The 18,686-nt window shown below is 39.5% G+C and overlaps 1 protein-coding gene across 1 annotated transcript in view; it reads right to left on the bottom strand.

Annotated features, from left to right (window-relative positions):
* Positions 1-18,686, bottom strand: part of CFAP61 (cilia and flagella associated protein 61) — a 104,124-nt gene that overhangs the window by 77,095 nt on the left and 8,343 nt on the right. Inside the window, exons 7-12 of the mRNA XM_032183662.1 lie at positions 16,412-16,544; positions 14,277-14,430; positions 8,048-8,139; positions 4,700-4,887; positions 2,312-2,351; positions 985-1,124 (exon numbers count right to left, since the gene is read on the bottom strand). Coding sequence (XP_032039553.1) covers positions 985-1,124; positions 2,312-2,351; positions 4,700-4,887; positions 8,048-8,139; positions 14,277-14,430; positions 16,412-16,544 — 747 coding nt within the window. The remainder of the gene's footprint in view (positions 1-984; positions 1,125-2,311; positions 2,352-4,699; positions 4,888-8,047; positions 8,140-14,276; positions 14,431-16,411; positions 16,545-18,686) is intronic.

The following is an 18,686-nucleotide window of genomic DNA, read 5'->3' as shown; positions in this document are numbered from 1 at the left end:
AATGTCCTACTGTGTCAAAAATTTAAGACTGGTGTTTGGGCCAGCACAGGCTTGTGATACAAATGAAGGATTGTGACAGAAGTTATAAAGACAGAGTTTCTGCATCCCAGTTTACCAATACTTCAGACTACAGAAATGTTCAGAGTAGCATAAATTTGAAAAACATGAAATACCTGATTTGACACACACAAGAAAGAGAGATCAATTAGGTAAAATAGATACTCAACAATGAAGTTACTGCTGTGTATGTTCAAGAAATACATTACTGCAGTTCTCTCTTGCAAGAGAATTTTATCATGTTTCCAAGAATTAAATCTACACCTGGCTTTCAAATATCAATGCTATTCAAACCAACTCAAGTCTAAAGGTCAAACATGGCACCATATTTCTTGGTTGGTCTTGTTCTACAATGAAGTACCTTGGAGAAGCTACTCATCCATAATAATGTTCATCTTCATTAAGTTAGTACCATACATTCATACTTTCAAGGAATCCTTCTATTGCAATTTTCTTTTTACTTTACAGGAAACCATATAAATGCTGGCAGTCAGAAGACCACTTGCTTTTACATGTTTAATTACCTTATTTTTTGTTTCATTAAAAATCAAGTCACTAATTAATTTATTTTACTGAAAATATAAGATATTTCTACACCATCTAGTATAGTGCTATGTGGAGATACATCTGAGTAGGCTTAGAATTCACTCTACAAGAAGTGAGACAGTTGCAGTAATGCTGCTGAAGACTAAGTTACTTAGCCCTGGATCCTAATTGTTCCAGGCACAGTCCCATGCTATTCAACTATACTGGTTTTGGAACTCAAGCTACCATTTCTGCAAGATGTTGTGCTGTACCATGCAGACATATCAGCTTGCTCTGAGATAATGAAGGAATGTGCATCTGGTGCTAGGTTTGATGATGCAAGTATATTCCACAAAAGTAACTCAGAATACATCATTTGTTGTCACGAGGTGCATGACTCACTTGAGCAATCCTGCACGGTGGAACACATAAAGCTCATGGCCAAGTTGGGTAGTAAAGTAAGGGACAACACGAACAAAACTCCGGATCAAGCAGAACTCCGGCACATGATGTGGCACAAGGATGATACAGAAGTCTTTGTCCTGAAAACATTTGCAGAGAATATAGGTTCTTAGTGATCTCAATGTCAGCTTTACACAAAAGCTTCTGACTAGATGGGATAAAAAGAAAATAAATTAACTTAAAAAATATGCTTAAAACATCCATATGCTCCAAATGCTGTTCTACTTAAGATACTTCGATGCCTGGGCAGCACAAAGGAACTGATGAGCCCAACATAAACTTGGCTTATAGAAATGGGCCTTTTAGCTTCAGTAGTAAAGACTTATTAGTTAAAATGCTGGCATTCCCTCAAGGTCCTTCCCTTCCCTGTTTTTCTTTTCTTCCTCAGTGGAAACATTATGCCTATGCCCACACCTTTAGGGTTTATTTATTTTCCTTGAGAGTTTTTTTTTTCTACCCTGCAATTCTGTTGCAGTGGAATTTTAAGACAATGTATGCCTGTCGGGGATCTTTTGCACATTTGCAGCCAAGTGAGACCATCAAGGAGAGCAGGGTGTCCTAAGATCCAGAACAAATAGTCAGTGTGCATGCACAGTACCATAGCTTACACTGCACACACACTAAACCTGAAGAATATAAGTTTATATACATACAGTGATGTTCATCTTGTCCTGAATTTGGCATTGTTGGTGTGCATGTGCTACAGGTTGCCTATTCATACAAATGCACATCGTATTTGCAGTCAATTTGAGCACATTGTGTGATTAATTTTTTTCTTACTACACCTGGTAAGTAGTTACTGCACTGTATATTCATATCCTAGTTTACCTCACGTTAGATTTGCCCTAAACACCCACGGTTTAGGATATAGGCAAGTAATACAGATTCCCTTAATAGTGCTGCTTCCTATGATTTAACTCTGGCTCCTGTAATGTATTTTCTTTGGTATTATTTTTAATTTAGGTACCATATAGATCTATACACAATTTTAAAGGAGTTTGAAACATTTGCTCTCTAAATGTGCACCTCAAAAAATGTATTAAAAAAAATCCCCCATGGAACATAAGCAAAGAACTTATATAGACAATACAGAAAGGCCAAAATCAGCCAAAAACAGAAGTCAGACTCAGGGTAACTCAGCACAGTGTAGCTAGCCATGCTGTACTCCTGTGAGTCACTGAATTACTCAGGCATCAGACCTAAATACTCCTTCTGACAGCTGCACTTCTGTCACACCAAGCATACACAAACTTTAAAGTATACGTACTGGAAAAAGCTTGAAAACATAATGCAAAAAATCCAGTGATCTGCAACCAAGAGCAAACATTATTACATAAAATGCATAACAAACAGATCCTAAACATTTCAATATTTACTTCTCCATAAATGCAAGGAATATTTATGCATAATGCTAATTGGACAGTCCTGCTAACTCAATGTTAATCAATTGTAGATGTCACATGCTGCACGTCAGCATGCTTGAAGCATCACTATTAACAAGAACAAGCCTCAACATCTGAAATAATATCAAAACATTGCTTTCTTCACTGAATGGAAAAAATTGACTTAGATGTTACTGACTCAAGAAATATTTTCCAGAAGACTTCCATGGGCTAAGAGAGCAGCATTATATAGTAAACGTTAAATGAGATTACAAAAAGTTGTTGTCATGCACCACAGTATTTCCAAGGCTTGTGTCAGTATCCATTTGGCAAACCTATCCAATGTACTTTATCAGACTAATGGCAACACCAATATTTTGAAATCGCTTCTGACCATTTAACCTCTCCACTTCTCACCTCCTGGTTTGGAGTAATTACACTCTTTGTCCAATAGGGACAGTGAAAGGTGACATCTGAGTTTAAAAAGCTGTAAGAAATTTAATAATTTAATCCTATTTCTCCTGTGTTTAAGGATACCAAAGACCTCTAAACCCATCAAACAGAGTTATGATGAAGCTTTATGAAGTATTGTTCCAAAGTACAAGATTTGTCTTCTGAAGATATTCTATACAGATATAGGTTACCTAAAAATACTGATAAAACCTCTCCCCATCTAGACCTGTAATTAAAATAACTAAGCTCCCTTTAATTTCTTCACCAACAACATTACTAGATGCAAGGAGAGGTATTTTAAAATTAATATATTTGTGATTAAGTGAAAAATGTGAAAACTAAAATTGCTAAAAATACAGATTTGATAGGGTATTATATATTCACCTATATACATGTAATTCATAATTATGACTAGTTAGGAAAATATCTAAGGGAAAGGATAAATGTTGCAGCAACATATTTTTATATTCTTTGGTATCTGGTACCTTCTTGGTAGCAAGGAATTCAAGCACAGAGGTAGGAGATTTTTCAGCGGGTTTAAAAAAAGTATCAAACGTCTGCAGATATATACTAGCAGTTTGGTTCCTTTGCATTTTACTTACAATGCACTAGCAAGCCACAAGACAGCTCTACACCTAGGAGATGGAAACATTTAGCAACTTTACTGGATAACACAAATGCCTCAGCAGTGAACTTCCCTTGAGGGCTAAGATTCAATCATACCTACACTAAAACCAAACTACTATGTTGGGATCCATGCCATGCAGGGTCAGCAGTAACTCCTTCAGGACAATATTCTGAGATACAGCCAGGATTACTTCATGTCATCCTCTCAGACATATTTGCTTTTCTAACGGTCAGTACCTTTTGCAAACAGGTGGATCAAGCTAGTGCAAGTTAGGGAAGCATACACGGAAAATATCTGAAAACACCACGATCTACAGACTCCTCAGTTCTGAAGAGAGGACCTTGCATGAGTGTAAATCTTAGGAGAACACTACGGAAAGGAATGTTATCTTCTCCACAGATATCCATCTTGGAATTCAAACTGTTCCAGAGATGTCTCCAGGGAGAGACGAAAGAGACTGCAATGTTCAGAGATAAACACAATGAACATATCTTGAACAGGAACAACAGTGGTGCACATGAAGAACAGAATGTCAGAAGTGGGCAAAGAAATGACAGGTCCTTATCCTAAGAAGGACACTATGAACAGAGAATTCAGCTAGGCTACAGAGAAATTATTTCTCAACATAGTTGCAGCAGATCACAGTTTTGTATTGTTACTTTGGTGTAGTGGGAGTCATTTCAGAGCAAGTCCCTCACCTCAGTATTAATTTAAAATAAAAAATTATTCTATTCTGGAATAATTGACTTGCTTCATTTTGTTTTAGTCTAGATTGTCCATAAATTAACTGTTCTTGTACAGACTTCCTGCAACATGATTATTCTTTCGTATGTACCAGTGTTTTGTATGTATCAGTGTTTCTATGAGCACAGATTTACAAGCACTGCACTTCTCTCTTAGATTTGAAATTAATGTTTATTTAGAAAAAGAAACATCCAATTTCAACCAGCATTTTTCCACCAAAAGTAACTTGCTAATTTTTGTCCCCATAGTTCTATCAGAGGTAGGAAGTTCTAGTTGGAGGTTGAAAATTTCAGTAAGTTACCAGTGAAAGTAAAAGAAAAAAAAAAAAAAGGAAAGAAAAATCTAACCTAGTTTCAGCAGGTACTGTCACTTTCAGATTTGTCCAAAAATGTTACATTAAAAGTTGTCACTAAGATTAGGAAAGCAGTAAATATTCATCCACACTTACCTAGTCTCATACTTCTCATCAATACAAAATAGACGAATACAGACAGCATTTGAAGCTCCTCTGTACACTGGACGGAAAGTATCTTTTTCTTCAGTCTCAAGGAGGGGTGCTGCTGAGGCTTTAAAATCTTTGTGCATGATATCATCTAAAAGCAGTTCAGTATGGGAAATGGTAGTCACTTCACCTTTCTGCAAGAATAAGAGAAATGATCACTTAAAACATTGAAGAAGAAATTTTTTTTTAAATTAAAGTCTTGTATCATTCCTATCTTAGAACATTCCAAGCAGACATGCAAGGATGTAGTTTTTACCTGTCACCTTGACAAACACGAAACTTTGAGGAGGTATTTTTAATATGCTTTCATTTCTAAAACACTAGATTAATATGTTCTTTAAAAATATAGAAATTGTTGTCAAAGACCAATATATTAATAAAATAATAGTTATCTTCTCTGGAGATATTCAAGGCCCGTCTGGATGCCTACCTGGGTGGCCTGCTCTAATGAATCTGGTTTGGCAGGGTGGTTGGACCCAATGATCGCAATAACCCCAAGCAGAGCTACAGGCTGGGAGAGGAGTGGTTGGAAAGCTGCCTGGCAGAGAAGGACCTGGGAGTATTGGTTGATAGTCGGCTGAATATGAGCCAGCAGTGTGCTCAGGTGGCCAAGAAGGCCAACAGCATCCTGGCTTGTATACGAAGCAGTGTGGCCAGCAGGGCTAGGGAAGTGATTGTCCCCCTGTACTCGGCTCTGGTGAGGTCACACCTCGAGTACTGTGTTCAGCTTTGGGCCCCTTGCTACAAGAAGGACATCGAGGTGCTTGAGCGGGTGCAGAGAAGGGCAACGAAGCTGGTGAGGGGCCTGGAGAACAAGTCCTACGAGGAGCGGCTGAGGGAGCTGGGCTTGTTCAGCCTGGAGAAGAGGAGGCGCAGGGGCGACCTTATTGCTCTCTACAGGTACCTTAAAGGAGGCTGTAGCGAGGTTGGGGTTGGTCTGTTCTCCCACATGCCTGGTGACAGGACGAGGGGGAATGGGTTAATGTTGTGCCAGGGGAGGTTTAGGTTGGATATTAGGAAGAACTTTACTGAGAGGGTTGTCAGGCATGGGAATGGGCTGCCCAGGGAAGTGGTGGAGTCCCCATCTCTGGAGGTCTTTAAAAGACATTTAGAACGTCTTTTTCTCCCAAATCTCAATAAAAGTCCCCAGTTCATCCATGCTGGTGTTCTTCCCCTCCATCTAGTCTTACAGGACTCAGGTACAGCCTGCTTATGTGCCTGTAATATTTCTTTCTTGAGGATTGTCCAGGCTTCCTGGACACCTTTGCCCTTCAGGAGCGACTCCCAAGGGACCCCGCAACAAGTGTCCTATTCAGGACAAAGTCAAAGTCTGCACTCCGGAAGTTCAAGACAGCAGTTTTGCTAGTTACCCTTATGACATCACCAAGGATAGAAAACTCTACAATTTCACAGCCACTCTGCTCAAGACAGTCCCCAGCTTTCACATTTCCCCCCAGTCCTTCTCTGTTAGTGAAGAGCAGGTCTAGTGGGGCACCTCCCCTGGTAGGCTCTTGAAACAGCTGTGTCACAAAGCTATCTTCAACACAATCTAGAAACCTCCTGGACTGGTTCCTCTGCACAGTATTATATTTCCAGCTTATATCAGGGAAGTTGAAGTCTCCCATGTGAACGAGTGCTGGTGATCGTGTAACTTTTGCAAGCTGCCCAAAGAATGCCTCATCCATCTTTTCATCCTGAGTAGGCAGTCTCAGTAGACAGACCCCCACCAAGATGTCACCCCTACAGGCTTTCCCCTGATCCTTATCCATAGACACTCAACTTTATCATTCCCAACCACAAGCTCTTCAACATCAAAACACTCTTTATATTAAAGAGCCACACTACCACCCTTCCTACCTTGTCTATCCCTTCCAAAGAGCTTGTAGCCATCCATCACAGTACTTGAGTCATGGGAGTGATCCCACCACATTTCAGTTATTGCAACTAGGTCAGAGTTAGCCTGTCGCACAATTGCTTCTAGCTCCTCCTGGTTGTTGTCTGTGCTGTGTGCATTGGTGTAGATGCACTTCAGATGAGACATCTGCCTCACCCCCAGCTTCAGTATTGTTCCCCTAGGCACTTCTCTGGTGAGCTGTTTTACCCCCCTTCCGCCATCATAGCTAGTTTAAAGCTCTCTCGATGAGTCATGCTAGCTCCTGCACCAGGATTCATTTCCCCCTTTGAGACAGGTGTGTTCCATTCATCGACAACAGACCAGGGGTCAAGTAAACTGCCCCATGCTCAAAGAACCCAAAATTCCTGTCTCAACACCAGCCTCTCAGCCACTTACTCATTACCCTTGTTTTCCTAGCCCGCTCCATGTCCTTCACCTCCCCAGAAGGAATAGAACAAAACACAACCTGTGCTCCCACTCCTTGAACTATTTACCCTAACCCCCTGAAATCTCTCTTCATAGTTCACAGGCTTCTCTGAGCGATTTCATCGCTGCCTGCCTGACCTATGAGTAATCAGTGGGGTGAACCAGCTCTGGGAGTTTTCTAGTTATGCCCCTGACCCAAGCCCCAGGTAAGCAGCACACTTCCCTACGGCTCAGGTCTGGTCTGCAAACGGTGCTCTCCGTTCCTCTGAGAAGGGAGTCGCCTCCCACAACCATCCTTCTTTCTTTCCTGGCAGAGGCAGTCTGAATGCGTGGAGTCGACTGCCTCATCCTTGGTAACCTCTTAGGGGAACCTTCCTGCGCCTCCTCCCACTTCACTGTCCAATGCTACAAACCTATTGCTTAGGGGGGCTTGGGGATGTGAGGGAAGCAGAGGGAGAGTTTGCTCAAAGTGTCAAGCAGGGACCCTCTCCCAACCCGCTCCCTGTCAGCCTCTCTCGGGAGAGCCAGCACGTGCAGCGTGCTCACACTGCTGTCCCGGGCCACGAAGCAAGGGACAGAGGTCCCCTTGTAACTCATGGGCGGGTGCTGCGGTTGCAGCTGCACCGGCTCCATGGCAGCCAACCTCGACTGTTGAGGTTGTCTATTTTAGTCAGTGGCAGATGTGCATCAGCAGTCCCCATCCTTTTTCTCCCTCTGTGCCACTTGTTCCAATTCCCATGCTGCCCGCTGTTCAGGTGGAACTAGATGGGAGAACTCCTCTGGTTAATCACAATTGCCACCTCCAACCAGACCCTAGCTAGAGCAGCTTCTGAGCTATGCAGAACAGCAGACACTAGTGTGGGCACATGCAGCAGACAGTGCAGGAGTGGAAACAATGCTTGTCCTAGCAGCCTCCACGTCTTCTTCAAATTAACTTCAAAAGTTAGCAGCACTGCTGTATAGAGGGGTATTACCTGCACAGCCACATCTTGGTCGCTAATATGTTCCACATTTTGAGATGAAATGGACTCTGCTTCCTGACTTGTTTGTTTGCTTTTATCTTCATCTGTGTAATGAAAAAGAATAAACATGTATAAAAATGAGAGTGTAACCATCAGAATCATAGCAGTAACTAAAGAGTAAGTGTGCCAGACTGCTCCTGTTGACAGATTTCTTTTATTTATTTGTAATAACCACATTTAAAATAGACTCCTGTATTTACTTGGCTAGAACTTCATTAGACAATTTGATCTCAAGGCAAAATCAGATAATTGGCTTTAAAATAGGAATTGAACAAGACACAGTTGGGAAGCAATTTCTAACTCTTTTATTACATGTAATAAATGTTGACCCTATCTGAAGAGAAAAATATGAGTGAGTAGTGTATTGACTGGTATCTTAAACTTTGTCTGCTGCTACCTTTTTTTCTGATGACCATAAGAATGAGGAAGGCTCTTGATTCTCACATTAATTCTCCTAACAGAACTGAAATTCAGAATAAAACCTAGGCAAGCCATAACCCTTACTTATTGGAACAAACAGGGACAAGAAACAGGGATTGAAATTCCCTTCTCATTTGCTGAATTTAACTAGCTTTATAACCCCTATTTCATTTCTTATAAAAAGTGATTGCCATTTGGTCAACGCTTCTCAGTTTGCCTATTTTTGCCTCTTTATCTCATCTAAAAAATGTTCTTCTCTGCCGCTTTTCCTGGATGCTGAAGCAACTGCTTCAAAGCACTTCATCAACCATTGCAATTCTTTCGTGTATGATTTTTCAGCCAAAAAACAGACACTCATTGAACTGCATGCAAAATGCCCACAGTAGCCATGACCACAGGTGTGGCAGGCTTTTAGACATTAGCAGCATAAAAAAAAAAAAAAAAGGCTCAGTGGAAAGGAAATACAATTGACAATCAAAGTCACAGAAACCAGGTTTTAAATCTACATGAAAGATCGTCCTACCTTCTTCAGCAACATTACAGTGTCACTCTAGTTTAGTTCATCCCAATTAGAGTAGTAATATTTTTGTGAGTAAAACAGCTCCCTTAGCTGATAGGGCTAAATTACTTGCAGCCATGTTATGAATCGATTTTTAATCAATGACTGACCTGAGAAACAGCCAAAATATATACGTACATGATGCAATATATATGTTTACATACCTACAGCATTTCTGATAAAGTGCTGAATCCAATTAAAACAAACACCTACATATTAGGGAGTTTAACTAAATATTATTATATGCATTTTTTGCCATTCTACCCCTTTGGCTGGGAGCAATTCCAGAGCTGATAATTAAAATGTTAACAAACCACAATAAAAATGTCCAGTACCAGTGTGGAACATACACAATGCATTATATTTTATTTTAATTACATAACCTGTATCTTAAGACAGATTTTGACAGTTTACACAGCAACACACAACAGCCCTACAGAACTCTACTGGTACCTGGCACCAATGTGAGAGAGCAGACTACTAACTTTCACAACACCTTGATGCTCATTTGACAGCAGGCAATCACCATTCCAGCACATATAAAGTATTTTTGGGAAAGCAATTCCTAAATCTGCATGCTGATGGATTATTCCCTTTAAAGTCAGTAGAAGGTGAGGGTATTCAGAACCACAGATCACCTGATAACCCATAAAGGCCACGTCTAAAGTTAATGCTATGGACTAAAATTATTCTAGTCATCAACCTGGAGAAGAACCATTGAAGTACTAGCAAAGCCTACATATGACACCAAATAACCACTTAAAATTACTAAAGCTAAATGTCAGCTGCTCTTTTTTAGTCCTTGAGTGTCTCTCTTCAATAGTTCTGCCATTCCTTAAATCATCCCCTCCCTAATCTTACAGATACAATCTCAGTTTACTGCATTTATATTAAAAAATGAAGTCTGAAAATAACTTTAACCAATAAACTCTTGAGATATAGGTATCATGGCTGTAGAAAACAGATCAGGCCAGTACATCCCTGCATGTGAAAGCTCCAGTGACACAGGAAAGTCATAGTTTCTGAGCTCCAAGAGAAGGAGAAAAAGTTTCAAAAATTACAGCACAATAGGATTCTTCACTCCTCTGTCTGAATTTGGTAAATCCATCTAAGCTACATTCATTGACATGAGCATTTTTCTTCATAGAGTAATGAGCTTTCTTCTACTTAAGGAAAAAAAAAAAAAAAAAGAAGTTTAGGCCAAAGTCTTTTTAAAAAAATCTGTTATCTGAAGATCTGTTTCACTGTTAGCAGAAAAGAATGCAGATGCAATTTGCAGGGCAAGAAGAAACACAGGGGTTAGAAATCATGGTTTCTCCAGTGGTATCACAGATGTGAGACTTCACAGAAATGATCAAATGTCGTTTTGATTAACCCAGCTACACTTCTCATTATGAACAGCCTTGCAGGTGTCAAAAGTTAATTAATACAAGCCTCTTGCTGTCATGTAAATATTGATATGTTGTTTCTGACTTCACACTAAAATGAATCCCTTAATGGCTCCACCATTCACTACTGTCAAATATAGCTGCATCACTGTTTATATATATGCTGTACACAAGTGACTGCAAAGAATGTAAATATCGTTGCGCTCAGTGAAGTAAGGAACATGAACAAAAAGAAAATTAAAATAATTCTGTGATTGCTAGGTTGTTAGCAGAGGTATCAGTCAGCAGGATCAAGAAGCCAGTTCAACAAGAAGCCTGATGAAAAGCCCTTGAATCATTCCCACTGCATCATAATGTTTTCTGGCTACTAATCTGTGACACCATATAGAGTAACAACCAAATTACTGTAATTACCCTGAAATGTAAGTGGCATATCAATATTGTGTTAAACACAGATTTTTGTACACTCTTTCATTATTAGTCAGTACTACATTTTGAAAGGAAAAAATACTATCAACCTGTGGTCTCTATTTTTAAGCTAACGAGCTTGAAAAAAATATCCTTTTTTTGTTTTGTTTGTTTGTTTGTTTTCTCATATGGGAACATGTGAATACTCTACAAAGGAATGTGGCTCACATTTTAAATTCTCAGCCTTTGAATTCAATAAAAGAAAGTCGAGGTCCTCTATTGATATAAGATGCAAAGTTAGCAAAGCTTCCCTAGATAAAAGACAATTTGGCAGCACATTTCCAATACAATAGACCACAGAAATGGTGCCATCATTATAACAGCATTTATACAGCCATGCGCATGTTATACTATATAATCAAGTTTAAACTACTTGTCAATGACACTATAGTAAACTACAAGGACATAGGTAGGACCTTATATTGGAAAGGTTTATCAATGGACTACCAGGTTGGAACTATTATTTGGGTCTCCATTTACCAAAAAAGCCCAAGATACAATTCATACAATTCCCTTTTCAAACTAAATTTTTAATAAAATGAAGAATTCAGACAGAAGGGGAACTATGCTTATGCTTTTTTATTTGTTTGTTTGTTTGTTTGTTTTTGGCAATGATGGCCAATGGGGGGGGGTCTCTAAAATTCTTTATTAAAATGGTGGGCTCTTTTCTTTTCCTTTCTTAATAATAAATAAATAAAGGAAACACCACTGCTTTTCCTGGATGTTTTCACGAATGACTGCTGAGATGAATTTTGACTCACGTCTCATGCAATAATAAAACCTGAATCAGAGCTTTTTTTCCAACCATTTGAAAAATGCAGTCTTCGTGTTTACATAAACAATTTGTTAATAGTTTATAAAAGACATTTATCAAATATCCATCATAAAGCATATATTTTCAATAAGCCGTATAAAACTTTAGTAACTTGCGACAAGCTAACACTTTATTGAATTGATTATTAAAGGTTAGACAAATAACAGTATATATTTGTTTGTTTGTTTTTTCTTTCTCTCTTTCTTTCTTTCTTTCTCTCTTTCTGTCTTTCTTTCTTTCTTTTTGGCTATACTGGGCAGACACAAACAACAGTTTGCAATGCTTTAGGACAAGCAAAACTATTTTAAGATGTTATAATTTTTTATGTTCTAAAATGTAGAGTTACCACAACAGTTTTTATTATTATTCCATGATAATAGAATTAATATTCCTGAGCAATATATAGCCATGGGCTACCTCTAATTTTACTGTTAAATTTCTAGTGGCTCACCCTCTAAGAATGGTATCAGAGCCAGGCAATTCACTGATGATAATCAAGTTCCTTCTCAGGTGTCTGTCTTTGAGACCCTCAATGATTTGTGTTCAAGGTATCTGAAAAAGCCTACCAATAATTCTCTTTCCCCAAGGCTGCTCTTGAACACAACAAGCTTGAAATCTGTGGCTGTAGCTTAACAGAATTGCAGCTGCAAGTGCACCCACAGGCTGCCCACTCAGCAGACAGATGGAGGAGACAGTAGGGTCATAGCAGCTCCTGATGCCATTCTCTTCTGGAGACAGATGTTGAGAATTGTCTCAGTGCTGAAGGCAGGTATTTCACAGGATCCATGACACAAAACTTATTTGCCACTCCAAATAGAGGTATACTACTCCTTTTTTTTTTTTTTTTTTGTACTTAAAAAGTAAATACAGCATTGCAAACAACCAACAACCACCAAAGGTAATACAGCTTTTAAATGGAGAAGAAAAAGAGAGGGAATCATGTCTGAGATTGCTAACCAATGTGCTTAATGCGCTTCTCAAAAGCACTCAGATGCTAAGCTGGTGTTATAGAAACCTGAAAAGAATCATTTATGCTGATTTTACATGCTTTTTTTTTTTTTTTTAAAAAACAATTAAAAAATCCAATAGCTCATTATTCCAGACCATCCAGGCCCCTCTGGGCAGCAGCACAGCCCTCTGCCATACCGGCTCCTCCTTCCAGTTTTGTATCATCAGCAAATTTGCTGATTGAAGGGATTAGGTGACATATATGTCTAAACTTCCTGCTGATATAGCAGTAAGACAGAAGTCAAAGTGAAGTCAATACTACTCATAGTTAATGAGAATTTAAAATACTGAGATAATATTTGTAGTTTTAAAATGAAATATATTTCATACTTTTCTGCACATTTTCATATAGCTTATTGAAGAACTAATCCCGAGCAAAATTTGCATGACTTTGCAGGGTGGGAAAGTTCTTCCCAAACTTTGTTCCTGACCAAACAGTGCAAGGAGGGCTGGCCCAGAACTGCAGGAAACGAAAAAGAGGTCTAGTTTTTAGAAGAGACTATCATAAATGATATTTTTTCCTCCCTCAGTCCTATCTACATTTCTATATATGTCTGTCACCTCTTTTGAAATAATACTCCTGAAGTTCCAGGAGCGTGGACTGATACAGGACAAGGCAGCTGGGTTCCTTCATCTCTTACTAGTAATATTCTTCTTTGCAGGGGAGGGGAAGTCCACAAGTGTGGCTGGAAGGCATTTTTTTTTCATTCCCTTTACTGTTCCATGGCTTTCAGCTATGAGATACCAGCTGGAGACTGCTCTGAAGATGCCCAGTTGCATTTTTGCCTGGTGCTTTGTGTTCAAACAAGCAGATATGTAACAACCTAGTGGTGTTTCTTTAATTCTATTACTAATAATTAGCAGACAGCAAAATGCTGCCCTTCTGGACAAAAAGACCTTCAACACTGAAAAATAATGATGACAGCTGTAAATTATTAGTGGTCTCTAAATAGGTAACATATTCATGTTACTGCAATTTGTTAGTTGCAGTAAGATGGCTTGTAGGTGGTTTTTCATATTGTGTCCAACACAAAAATACAATGAAAACAGTTCCTGATCTTCCAAAACCTCGTAACCTAAATGACTGCAAACAGTAAGCAGACAGAGCAGAAAATGGGCCTCAAGGAAATAAGAGGGCACAAATCTCAAGACAACATGACAGCCACTGATAACCAGCTGCTTAGTGGCTGACAGACATTAGAACCAAGTTTAAAAATAAAATCTTAATATAACAGCACAACTGTAGCTAACTGATGGGAAGTAGACGCTATTTTTTGGCTTTCCAAAACTTGAAACCTACTTATATCTCATACCTCTGTTTTGATGAGAGTCTTCAGTGTGACACATTGTACAGACCAGCCCCCCTGAATTAAAAAACACCAGGCAACCATCTCCAAAGCGCAGACACATTCTTTTTTTCTTACTAATATAAGCCTATGTCCTCTTCCATTTTTTTTCAAAACCTGTTCAGAAGCTAGAAATAAATGCACCTTAAATCTGCCTATAATTTTAGCATATAGGTACCTTCTGGAATGCTTGGCTCCCATGGCGCTTTGAGAACATCTTCAGGATGTGGTTTACAGAGTCCATGGAAAGGTCGTAAGTCAAAGCACGCGTGAAACAAGGAAACATCTACTTGAGAGCATAAGCTCATGAATCCCACTACAGTGTCTCCAGCCTGCAATATAAAAACAATGTCATACACACACAAAAATTGAGCAGATAATTTTAGTTGAGGACAAAAAAAAAAAAAAAAAGGTTGTGAGGAGGAAAGGGGGAAAAAAAGGGCAAAACAAGAATTTCAGCATACTAGCTGTAGCTGTGTGTAAAAGAAAAGTATAAGGGAAAGTTAAAGATCTTTTTTTTTCAATTAAGTGTATTACACCATCTATATTAGATCTTCTTCTTCTTCTTCTTCTTCTGGTTATGATTTGCAGGGGGATTAGAATTATTTATATGGATCAAAATATGATCTACTATTTCAATATAACACCCTTCAACTAGAGAACTCCAAAAAGGGCATAATTTTTCCTTAAGTGCAACTAACCTACAATCTGGATTTAGCTAACCATGATGGTTGACTAATCATTTGATGCTATTTCATAAATAAAGTGTGCTCAAACTGAAAAGCATATTTTATTTTCCTACAAAAAAAAAAAATGTACAGTATGTAAAAAGTTCTAAAATGTTATACGGTATGTATTATAAAAAGTAATTATAAGCATTGAGTATTTTCCGGTTCTAAAAATATCTAATAATCAGCCTTCAAAAAAAAAAAAAAAAAAAAAAAACCCCTGGGAATGACAAGATCCCTGTAACACTGAAATGGCATGTCACATAATGTTTGATTATTACTGAAAGTTTCCAGAAAGTTGCAGTGTTGAGATGAAAATAGGAAAATAGACTCTGGAAAATTAGAACCAATATGTTGGAGGGGTTTGGCTTCAAGCTGAGACCAGTCTAGAAGTAGGAAACTCTTCAAATGTTATTCCTATATTCAACTTTCTCATAAAACAAATAATCAAAATATTTTTTTCCTTAATACACATAATGAAAGCCTTCTTTAAAAACATTATGAAAACTCACAGGATGGATTTGTATAGCTGTTTTATTCTGCCATCAGCACTGCAATAAAAATTAAAAAAAAATCAAGTTTAATTTTTTTCCCCCAAACAACAAGTGATTGTTTGTTTGCGTAACTGAACAAAAGCTGGGTCACTGCAGTTGTCTGGCTGCTGTGTAATTTTAGGCCCAAGGCTCAGCAGAGGCTGATTAACCAATCCATCTACCATATGTGCAAAAAGAGGTTGCCAGCTTCATTCTCTGCAGGGAAAATTGGCATCTATCTTGGTTTGCATGGAGGTGTCTTTCACAGCAGCAGAGGCAAGTATAAAATATGAGGGCCTGAAACACCTTTTGCTGGTATCATATTGAGCTATGAACGTACAATTGAAATGTATTATATTTAAAGATAGCCGTTTGTAATGTGCTATTACACTAATGGCTTATTGTTTCGTATTTGGCTTCCAATGGCAGTGATTACATGTTAAGGTTTTATAAAATCATTTGGTATAGAAAGCAGACTTCTGGAATTAAGTAGGTTATGTTGCCTATCAGCTTACGATACCATGCACAGTTACTAACGCATGAAAATATTAAGAGGAATTTTCAGACGGATAGCTATTAGTACCTCTTTCTTATTTAAATTAATTCCTGAGTTTCTGTCTTCAATTCAGCATAAATCCGACTGCCCCAGCCAGGAGATGGAAGAAAATACATCATTTTTAACTGAGAAATGATTACTGGCTACTAGTTTTCACATGCAATATTAATTTTCACAAGGAATTAAAACTGGTTATCTATAATGTAAAATGTCTAAAACAGTAACCCTTTTTTCAGAGTAGCCTGTTCTAATTACTTGGAAAGAATCCACACAATTACCAGGAATTGCTGCTTCATTTATTTAACAGCAGATACCACTCCTAAAGAACTGAGATACGCAAAGAAAGTGGCAGAGGGCATTGTGTGTGTGCAGATTATGAATTCTACCTTCCAAAAGTGAGCTTGTTCTTTTTATTCATTGAGCTGCAGCATGAGCTACTTACATTTATATCACTAACATGGTGACTAGATCAAACAGGAGCATATGACAGACTGACCTCACAAACAACAGCTTGATTTTCTTCATCTTGATGTTCTATTATATCAGCAAGGAAATATTCACTATAGGTTTCTTTCAGAGTCTCACTCTGACGCGTCCAGATTGGCATGAGATCATTGTAATCTTCCAACCTATAAAAAAGAGATTATGTAATGCCCTAAAACTCTCCTATTAACAGGTCCCAATACCTCTGTTCCCCTCTGTTAGCATACTGACAGATATTAAAAATACCTGATCCAAAGCCCCTACCAGTGAAGAAGTAATTTCATGTAGGACATCTCCTAACACACACTAAATTGGTAGCCTCAGCACCAGAGAGACAAAAGTATTATTAAGAGCCAACGCAACCTACATTAGATCTGGATTTCACCATGGAGATGGCTATCTTTCCCCCAAAGCAAAAAATATGAGGGTAGCCCTGTTCAAAATTTTCTTGCCTAAGGCATCTCAGGCCAGCTGGATCTGGGCTTTTGGCCTCATTTAAAATAATTACACTCAGTGAGCCCAATCTCAGTTTGTTAGAGTTGGCAGAGATCTCAAGAAGAGCTACACCAGTGCAATTTAGGAAGTCAGTTGTGTCTGTTAAGAACAACAAGAAAAAAAAATAAATAAAAAAAATACAAAATAGTGCTTTCTTGTATGGGAGAAACAGTGGTGAGTATTGGCTTGATTACTGTTATTACACACAGCAGTGTGGGAGTCAACTGGCAGAAATTGAACCATTATGCCTTTGTAAGGTCAAGTTAATGCTCCACCATTGAAAAAGATACAAAGGCCAAAGTGCAATTACTGTATCCCTCTGCCTCATGAAAAGCCTTCTGCATAGGTGGGAGCGCAGGTCTGCCTCTGCTGCTCCAGTCTGGTGTCCGTGCTGCTGGCGTAAAGCAGCCAGAGCTGACTCCTAAACTGTCCAAGTTTCAGTGTTAGAATCATACAGGCCCCAGACTGCATGGATTTTTATTTAAATAGATAACAGGCTCTTTCTCATCAATCAACCTAAAAAAAAGTTAATTCTTTAGCAGGATCAATGCAAGTCTCACCAAAACCTCACTGCTTTTACCAACGTGTAGAAATTGCCATGAAGGAATTCAACAGAGGTATGTGCTGCACCCGTGGCATGTAGGCCCGGGCCAAGCAGCTCCAGCACAGAACACTTTCCCGTGACAGGGTGAAATCGCTGCTTTATTTCTGTAAACAATGCCAGAACGTAAGCGGTCCGGGAGACAACTCTGTAGCTCGGAAGGGGCTCAGAAAAATCGGCCTGCGGTGGGCAGTGAGGAGGGGCCGCTTTCACGGCATGGTTAGGAAATCCCTTCCTCCTAGCGTTCTTTAGACCACCTTAGCTAGCGCAACCGTGTGAGGAAGGTGACCCCCGCGGGATGCAGCGTGCAGCACACCCCGAGGAGCGGGCGCCCAGCCCGGCACAGCCCCGCCGGGCCTCCCGCAGCCGCCCCCCGACGGCCCGCAGCGTCGCGGGGCTCGCCCGCCCCCTGGCGGCCTCCGGGTGGGCTGCAGGGCTAGGCCCTTTTCGCTTCCCTTGCCTCGCCTCGCCTTGCCTTCCCTTCCTTTTTCTTCCTTTCCCTTCCCTTCTCCACTGCCCCACTCAGTCCTCAGGCCGGGGCATCCTTTGCCCAACCCCCCCGCAGTGTCAGTAGAAAAATACTGTAAAATAGTTCTTTCCTCTGAAAATGATACATGCTGTAGAAACATGTTTCTGAAGATCGTTATCAAGAATGCTTAATAACAATTCCATCAGCTTTAGGAAAACTTGCATTTTGCTTCAGGCTGCGGCTGCTCAAGTTTGTACACGCTTGTACCCAAGTACCTGTACCCATAGCTTAGAAATCTTAGCTCTGTACAGGCAGCAAGTGCAGAAAAAACAACAACAACAACAACAACAACAAATAAAGCTACTCTAATTTTCACTTTTTGCATGTTTCTGGATTTCACAGAAGCCTTAAAGTTAACACAGCTGGGCCAGACATTCTAATTTATCAATCACAGTCTGATCACCAAAGTACTGATGGACTCTGACACAAGACTGAAGGACAATTCAAGTGGTAGAAGGACAATTCTGATGGCTTTTGCCGCTCCTACACACCAGAAGGATGTGACCTTCTGAGTAAGACCACCTTTCTGACAGACCCCCTTTATTTGACATTATTTCTTATTCTCAGGCCATCTGTCTGAGAGCTCTCCACTTGCCCTTGTTGCTCCCGTTGCCCAGAACAGCCCCGAGATAAGGACCTGCACACGCCTCCATTCCTGGTCCA

This window comes from Aythya fuligula, chromosome 3, assembly GCF_009819795.1.
Source record: "Aythya fuligula isolate bAytFul2 chromosome 3, bAytFul2.pri, whole genome shotgun sequence".
Classification (NCBI taxonomy): domain Eukaryota; kingdom Metazoa; phylum Chordata; class Aves; order Anseriformes; family Anatidae; genus Aythya; species Aythya fuligula.
The sequence above is the reverse complement of the archived record's forward strand: the minus strand, read 5'-3'. Positions and strand labels throughout refer to the sequence as shown.